General features: G+C 38.1%; 1 protein-coding gene across 1 annotated transcript in view; it reads right to left on the minus strand.

Moving 5' to 3' along the window:
- Position 1: 1 nt before the first annotated feature.
- The window catches only part of LOC145486336 (uncharacterized), a 27,397-nt gene continuing 18,635 nt past the window's right edge, over positions 2 to 8,763 (minus strand). Inside the window, exons 22-32 of the mRNA XM_081464974.1 lie at positions 7,633 to 7,665; positions 6,887 to 6,929; positions 6,394 to 6,482; positions 6,195 to 6,271; positions 5,424 to 5,517; positions 4,505 to 4,580; positions 4,086 to 4,163; positions 2,689 to 2,767; positions 2,502 to 2,585; positions 2,185 to 2,252; positions 2 to 1,633 (exon numbers count right to left, since the gene is read on the minus strand). Of these exons, the coding sequence (XP_081321100.1) occupies positions 1,442 to 1,633; positions 2,185 to 2,252; positions 2,502 to 2,585; positions 2,689 to 2,767; positions 4,086 to 4,163; positions 4,505 to 4,580; positions 5,424 to 5,517; positions 6,195 to 6,271; positions 6,394 to 6,482; positions 6,887 to 6,929; positions 7,633 to 7,665 (913 nt within the window). The 3' untranslated portion in view covers positions 2 to 1,441. The remainder of the gene's footprint in view (positions 1,634 to 2,184; positions 2,253 to 2,501; positions 2,586 to 2,688; positions 2,768 to 4,085; positions 4,164 to 4,504; positions 4,581 to 5,423; positions 5,518 to 6,194; positions 6,272 to 6,393; positions 6,483 to 6,886; positions 6,930 to 7,632; positions 7,666 to 8,763) is intronic.

Genomic DNA, 8,763 nt, shown 5'->3' on the forward strand with positions numbered 1-8,763 from the left:
GGGGGGGGGGCACCAAAGGCAAAAGTAAGACAGGCACATAGTTATTTTACGTATCGCAGTCATTTGAGTAGCGCTATATTTGCTCTCATTGATAACCTTTGATGAGTTTAGTGATAAGTACAGCCATGGTCGAGAGTCCCTTCTACCAACTACGCTGTTTCTGCAGTTGCAAGCGGTTTGACATTCAAGCGAGGAGAGTTACAGTAATTGAGCAAATCTGCCTTGTTATGACTCTTTCGCCTCGTTCGTATGCGTTTTTTACATAAAAGAATATCTGACCGCAGACTCAACTGCAATAACAGCTGTTCAAATTCTACTCTGCAACTTAACACGTAACTGAAGATAGCAGAGGCTGCCAAAACATGTCTTCCGGGAAACTTAAAAGTGTTGTGTTTATCTAAGAAAGCAATCATTTATTACATGAGAGAAGAATCTCGGCACAACTGAACTTTAAGTATTCTTTGACCTTTATGCAAGCAAAATATATATCTATTAATTTACATAAAACCTGCTTATTAATTTCACAATCAAGTTTCTGTTATTGTTCGGTAAAAAGATAACATTTTTGAACTTAAAGGTAACATTTTATCCTTTTAAATTATAGATATGTTATTTACAATATACATTTTGGTAGTTAATAAAAGCAAGAGAACAATTAACTTTGTGAGAGGATTTTCGTCTTTTTATCCAAAGAAGAAATATATGTGGAAGGACCAGTTTCAACTGCATACGGAGCCTTGTTCCTAGGGCCTCTTCTCGAAAGATGAAGACAAAAGTCTCTAGTGATGAGGCTGCGAAGGGAATCTTTGTCGTCGTTGTTACAACTCGGGAAAATGCGGGGATGATACCATAGGTAGAATAAGCAGGGGTTTATATTAACATTTTCAGTAGGAAGGCAAAACTTTCATGAGAGGACCTTTCCTCCTCATGGTCAAATGAGGCAGGTAAGATCGTTTCCGCAGTCCAGCCCTTACTAAAGTGGGGTTCAGAGCCACCTTAAATTTTCGAGAATTTCAGGTGGCTCTAAACCCCATGGACAGAATTTTTTTAAACTTTGCCAAAAGTTGCGTCTTATTATGCTTATCAAAAGTTGATAATATAAAAAAATTTCACCGTGCCGTTTTTGAATTATAAGCCCCTAAAGCTTTAGTTAAGGATGTTTTTAGGAGGTCATACTGTTGCTATGGTAACCTATTGTGTCACAAAAATGATAACAAGGTGTTCACCGATGATTGGGCAGTTTTTTGATACCATGATTGTAGCATCAAGTGATAAAGAGTGGTTATCACGACTCATCAAAATCTAAGTGTTGGAAACTGTTTTGAGCCACCTTAATTTGGCCTTTCTAAAGGTAAATGAAAATAATAATAATAATAATAAAAAAATAACTACAACTACATTATGACATTGCACGACATTACATGACCAATTTTCTTTTACGCTATCTCGTTCGTGCTCTGCCTGGGTAAGGAGGTGGAGACCACACGTCACACGCAGTGGGTGGGGGTGGGGATGTTTGTGACTGCTCAGGATTGGCAATTGTATGAGGTCTTGCTTGATCGTTGGCAAACCACGGGGTTCCTGCTTGGTTGTATCTTTTACTCATCTCAAATAGGTTAAGAACAGATACTTGCTGTAACAGAGTCAAGGAAAAAGAAACAAAGCATTACAACAATATTTTTTGCAAAACGAAACGACCCTCTTTGAACATCGGTGAATGTTGTTGATATTCTAGACGGTAATCTTCTGCCCAGAAGCAGATTTTAGAGAAACGGAAGGATGAGTACAAGAGTACCAATGGAACGGAAAAAAAAAATAGATAGGTCACCTTCGTGTACCTGTGACTATTGCCACTATGTGTAATGGTAAATGTTTATTAAGAATTTCATCAAACAAGAATACTGGTTCTTAAGATAGCTATACTTTGTAAGCAAAGTATGAATAAGTGCAAGCAGAAGCGTTAGTATAAGTACAAGAGTCAAGAGGACAGTGGCGACAAAAGCATATGCACAAGACACACGATAGGAGTAGAAGAAAATCAACTGATTTGTTTTTGTAAAGGCGTACAGTGAACTTTCACCATAACCTCCACAAAGGAGGTAACCAGCTAACGACACCTGCCGATGTGAACAGACAGGTGTTTTAACGTACAAGCTAATTTAAGGCGTGTTCATCAAAGGATACGGCTTCTGGTGTCACAGCTGGCAGCTTAAATATCGATGGAGGCTGAGTGAGTCGGCCTTCAGATGAACCTAACAACAATTGACAAATAATAATTTGTGAGTTTTATCCTACTTGTTTGAAAGTACCCACAGAGAATGGCCATCCATTGTCCCACATCGAGGAGGCGTAGAGTAGATAGAGACATTTTAACATGTAGACAAATGGTTTCTCTAAAGTAACAATGAAAACAAAATGGCGGAATTATATACAGTATATCACAATATTTTCGTATTCCCGTCGAATCCCATTAAGTGATCGCCCCGAAAAAAAGATTATACCTGGTGGGTGAAAGTACGAGTGAGCCTTGGGCGAGTACACGTGACCTGTGCGCGTTGGCATGAACACGGCCGGCAGACAGACATCTGAAAAGAGCATCATATGACACAAGGAAATGGTTAAATTTATTTTTAAAAAAACAACTAACTAAACAGCACAGTTTGCAATGGGTATCAAATTGTGTCAAACCTGCGTCTTCTTCTGGCACCTCCTCTGCTTGAGCCAGTCTGTTTTGCACGGCCATTTGAAGCTCATACCGTTCTTGGATCTGTTTGGGAAAAAATGTAAACGATGAAAGAAAACAATATTTTACAACATTTTAAAGGAGCTCAGTCACGGTTTGCACGTTTTGAAAAGTTAAATTTTTCAAATTCGTCGTTTGCAATCTGTGTCAATTTTCGCCATCCTTGACCACCATTGTTCCTTTATGGTTTATTATTATCTCTTTGATGTTTTTCTGTCATAGTAAACTATTATTTTCAGGTTTCCTTCCATTTAAAGGAGATTTTGTACGCGGCCAAAAAAAAAAAGACAAAACACCGTGACTGAGCTCCTTTAAAGTCTGATATTCTTTCGTGTTCTTTTGAGCTAATATGATCAAATGACGACACAGTTGGAATATGAAAGCTGGAAATCCAAATGATAGTTTGATGAGGTGGTGATGGGGCAAAAAGGAGCTAGAGAGGTTCAAAGCAATTCGAGAAGTTTGTTTGCGGGATACGACTAAACCTCTGCAAAAATCTTGCATTGGCTCAACATGAAAACCAAAACATGACTCTTAGAATTTCCCAAAGTTGTGCACAAAGAGTAACAATACTACATGATATACTGTAATTGTTTCATTCATCGAAGGTTTTCACTTGGACGCCCCCCCCCCCTCCCACCACCTGTTTACACTACAGCTTTACACGGCAACGTGTAAAGGTGCAATAATTTTATAGAAAATATGTCTATCATTATGTGAAAATTAAAAGATTGCAAATGCCAACTTTTGATTTTATTTGCTTGATAACTTATGTCTACGTAGCCTATGCCTAGGGAAGCAGAACCTGTTCAGGGTTTTCCTGGAGAACATGTAATTGTTTTCTTGTTTGTATCATTTAACTATCAAAGTAAACGTAAGGCACGCATCATTCATCGTGAACGATGTAATTTACTAAAGATACAGTGAAAACCCGCATAAAAGAACAAGTGGATTAAGAACAATCAGGCTGAAATTTGGTCAAAATGGTACCATATACTAAGAACACATTCAGCCTGAAAGATGGAAATTGTTCTTATATAAAAAAAAATTGGCTGCAAGTTAGATTAGAATAACCTACAAGTAAAAGGGTACAGTACTAAGTACAGTATTGAGTAGATCGATATATGTGCTATACATTACTTAATTCAGTGAAACGTGCTTGCACATTGATTTCATCTGTTGGTAGTCTATGCAAAATTTAACTTTTAGAAACAATTTTAAGAACACCTTAAGAACATTTTCAGGCTGATTTTGCAGAAAACACCTGATATATAAGAACAAAAACAGCCTGAAACCCCAAAACACGTGTTCTTTTATGCGGGTTTTTACTGTATTGACTTACTGCTCTACGTGTTTTGTCGCCGAGTTCCTGACGATACTTGCTGCTGTTTTCATTGAACAAATGAAGACGAACAAGAAACTGAAACAAAAGGACATAACAATTACAAGGTGTAACTTTCGCAAGAAGAAAACTGGTGTTATCTTGAAGCCAGAGATTTATTAGCAATTCAGTAAATCAGGTTCTGGAAAGCAGTTGGGTTTATTCCCGAAAGAAGCTAATTGTTCTTTGTTTAGCTCTAATTGAATGGTCTTTTTTAAACAGTCATTACAAACTACTTTAACGAGAAGACCCGGACAACAACAACAACAACATGGTGAATCACCGAGTTTTATCTTTTAAGCAAAGAAAACGTAAAGTTTATCAGCATTAAAAACCTTTCAACTCCAGATCTCATCGTCGTACAACGATTTCATACTTACATCTTCAGGCAGATCTTTTCCCCATTCTGGTAAGTTAGGTATCCGGGTTCTTGGTTTCCGAGGCTGGGACTGAGGTCTACAAATAACCGAGGGGGGAGAAACGTAAGGTACCATAATTAACAAAATCTACAACAACCTGGCCTTAAGACGCGCACCTGAACTAGCACTAACTCACAACCAGCTTGTTTCACTGGTTGGCATTTTTTCTCGTATTCTTATTGGTTCTTACTTATGATCTATTGGAGGACAGACATATAGATGACGTCACTGACATTTTCTGTTTTTCTAATATAAAAAAAGATTAATTGATTGAACTACTAGAAGATTTATACCAAAGCAATTAGATAATCTTGATTTCTATGTGTGATAGTTGACTCGGGCTGCACCCTCGCCAGCTAATCACAATCATAATCATAATCATAATCATAATCATAATCATAATCATAATCATAATCATAATCATAATCATAATAAATCTCGAGCTCATAATCTAATTATTAAATAAATCACAGAGGACGTCAAAATGCGGTAAGAACATCAGTGACACGCTCGCCTAACGGCTTGTGTGCCACTTTTTTGCTCTTTCCATATTTCGACAATTTTGATCAATTTACAAGGGCATGGAGGGTGTCAAAATAGTTCACAAAATTGGGAGAAATTCCTAACTATGGATATCATATGTGTTTTTAGGGAGCTTCGCAATTTTTTGGTCATAAAAGAATTTTCCTAACTCGGTAATTGTTTATTGCCAAGAATGAAAACCTTATGCTGCTTCCAAGTTGAATTGTCGTAAGAGGGTTTTCTGAAGTTTGAGCTGACAAAGGAAACAGCCAAATACCTTACGTGGACTGGCCTCAAAGCTACTTCCTACCCAGTCGTAGTTAGTTTTAATCGTAGTTAGTTTTGTTAGTTTTGTTACCTAGCTTCTGAAGGTGGTCTCGGTGCTTTTCCTTGTTCGGGTGACGATGATCTTATCGGGGAAGGAGATCTGAAAAACATTGGTGACGTGGCGGCTACAAAAAAGAGCAGACAGTCAGTTGGCAACTTCTTGACCAGCACGTTCACACGGCCCGAGGCAACCCTGGCAAGAAACCTTACAGGACCTTTGAGAATCTTGCACGATCTTTAAAGACTTTCTAAAGATCTTTCAAGGCTTCTCAGAAGGTCTTTTGAAAGATCCTGCAAAGATCCTTGAATGAAATATCCTGACAAGATCCTGGCAAGATCTTGAGCAAAATCTTTGAAGATCCTTGAAGATCCTTACCGATCCTGACAAGAAGATTAAGGAGCCTTACCGATCCTGACAACAAGATTAAGGATCTTTGAAGATCTTGGGAAGAATTTTAAAGATCTTGTTAAGATCCCCGACAGGATCGTCGAAGATCTTTATGAAGGGTTTTGAAGATCCTTGAAGATATTCAAAAGATTTTAACCAGGGAATTGGCAGAAACCTACCTACACTTGCGAAATGGCAAGAGCTGAAATGCCAAGGTATCTAAGAATTACTGCGTACCGCAGTGCTCATTCCGCCATCGAAGATGCAGCAATATTCAACGAATCAGAAATGGCAAGAGCACTGAGAACCTTGCAAGTCACGTCAACTTGTCACAATGTTGCGTAGGTAAATTATAGGAAATCCTATCACAAAATATAGGCTGGCTCAAATTCCGACAGAATTAGACAAGCTTACCGTCAGTATAGTTTTGAGGAGATTCTAAGTCAGGTGAGTACGGACCCAATCCTTGAGCAAGCTCATTCAGCCTTTTCCTGTAAAGACAAACATAAAGGCAAATGTTGGAACATGGCTTACTTCATAAGGAAACCCTTCGTCACAAATCATAAAAGCAAAGTGGGAAAAGTCAAGACACGTTCCTGATTTTATCACTTACTCATATTCTTCTTGAAGAAGTTGTACTTCCTCGGCGTGTTGTTCTTTCAAGGCTTTTACATCCCCTTCAGTGTACATGGCCTCTGGAGGCTGAGAAAACGGTAAGCATTTTACAGTCAGACGGTCCGAGGAATGGATTAGGTGTTTTTGTAGCTACGCTGTACTTTTTTCGGCATTGAATGTACGAAGGATGGTGGAAAAAACAAAAGCCAAGTATTTTGCCTTCAAAAAGATACATGGGAGTACCCTCTGGAACTACTGGGAGCCTGGACGCCAGCTTTCTACATTAAAAAATCTCTGGTACTGTAGTTAGAGTAAGTTGCGTGAGAATGATTGGTTACTGGTTTCCAAAAACAACCATTGACCAATCGCAGCTGACGTCCAGTACCCGAGCGATCGCAGAAGGCCTAGAACCGCGAAAAGTTATTCGCCGTCATATTCTTCTGTGTCTTGATTTCCACCGCAATAAGGCTGCAAACCAAGTATGCTCTTACCTCCGTTATTTCCTCTTTCACGGTGGTGTCCCCAGCTTCTTCCCTGAAGTAGCAAAAAAAAAAAAAAAAAAAAAAAAGCAATTAAGGACGGTGCCTACTAAAAACAAAGGTTTTTGCACCAGATTAGGACCACGCGGAGAATGTAGATCAAAGAAAAAGTGGGATAGCCTTGAATTTTTTCGAGATAATTGGCCTTGAATCTCAACAAAATTGCTGACATCAGCATTTTTCTGAAAAAGAAAGAAAGGATTTCCTAAGAATTCAGTTTCACATACAGAAAAGCAAACACATTTATGAAGATCTTAAGACTACACGGTAAATGGTAACATAAAGACCATTTTTGGTATGCAATAGCGCTTTTAGCGTCTGTGACAGCTTTCCTCTGGTTTAGCTAAAATACAGTCTAAATAGCTTTTCCTCACCACTAGAAACAAACCACGAGTTGAATAGGCTTAAGGACACACCCCCAAAAGGACTATCAAAGACTGTGTTCTTGATAACGTTCTCCTGATTTAGTTATTTTTTGGTGGAAAATAGTCCCAAATACAATAAAAATTCTACCCACAACCAGTTACATATGAATTCAAATAACTTTTGTTACTAGCTCCTTTGATGTAGGACCAAGTGCTTTCTCTAGCTCGGTGACGTATCGCAGTAGTTTTTGTAACACTAATAAAATAATAAAAAGATATATACATGACCAAGAGACGATGACATGCCTTATTTAGCAAACACGTCATACTCACTCTTTCCGGGACTCTATTGCTGCATTCACCAGACTAGAAGAATAAAAAGTTAGGTAATGTCAACATGTGATGACAGCCAGGTTTCGTACCTTACTTTTACCAAAAGTTGAAGGAGTTTTCAGGCACTTTCAACGACCTACATGCAACTTTTTTATTTATTATTTTTCTTAGGAGACATCATCAAAACACAAATGCGATGTAATGCACTACAAAGCATATCGTAAAATTCCGCTAATAAGCGCCCCCCTCCCCGCCCCATCACACCCCACCTTACCTGGAAAAGAAGAACTTGTTTTATGATTGATATCGTTATATTAAGCGAGTTTTGCATGAGCTTCACTTGTCTGCACTTACTGTTTTCTCATGCGAAACATAATTTTCAAATGAAAACCAAATATTTTTTTTTCAAAACGAGAGCCAAGGCTTAATGGTATAAGAAGGTCACACAGAAATACTATATCTTAACTGGTTCATAATATATTTTAGATATTTTAGATTGAAAGAATAGTGAATCTACATGTATTACAGGTAAAAACGAGTAATATCCAGTACTTTGAAGTGTCCAGTTCATTTTTCAATGACATTCGACGTCTTAAAGTTTGATTCTTGAATTCAAGACCTTTCACTGGGCGTACCAAACACCACCCTATCTAAATGAGTTAATTTCCACACGGGCTAGCTGCGGGAAACGAAATTAAGAAACTTTAACCAGGACCTTGAAGTGTCAAGTTCATTTTTCAATGACATTCGACGTCTTAAAGTTTGATTCTTGAATTCAAGACCTTTCACTGGGCGTACCAAACACCACCCTATCTAAATGAGTTAATTTCCACACGGGCTAGCTGCGGGAAACGAAATTAAGAAACTTTAACCAGGACCTTGAAGTGTCAAGTTCAATTTTCGATGACCTTCGCGGTCTTAAAGTTTGATTCTTGAATTCAAGACCTTTCACTGAGCGTACCACACAACACCCTATCTAAATGAGTTAATTTCCGTACGGGCTAGCTGCAGGGAACCAAATTAAGAAATTACATAAACGCAAAAAAAAAAAAAAAAAAAAAAAAAAAAAAAAAGGCAAGGAGAGGAAGAGCTTTTGACACTAGCTCCATGTATGAAATAGAGCGTTTAATT

This window comes from Orbicella franksi, chromosome 5 (assembly GCF_964199315.1).
Source record: "Orbicella franksi chromosome 5, jaOrbFran1.1, whole genome shotgun sequence".
Lineage (NCBI taxonomy): Eukaryota > Metazoa > Cnidaria > Anthozoa > Scleractinia > Merulinidae > Orbicella > Orbicella franksi.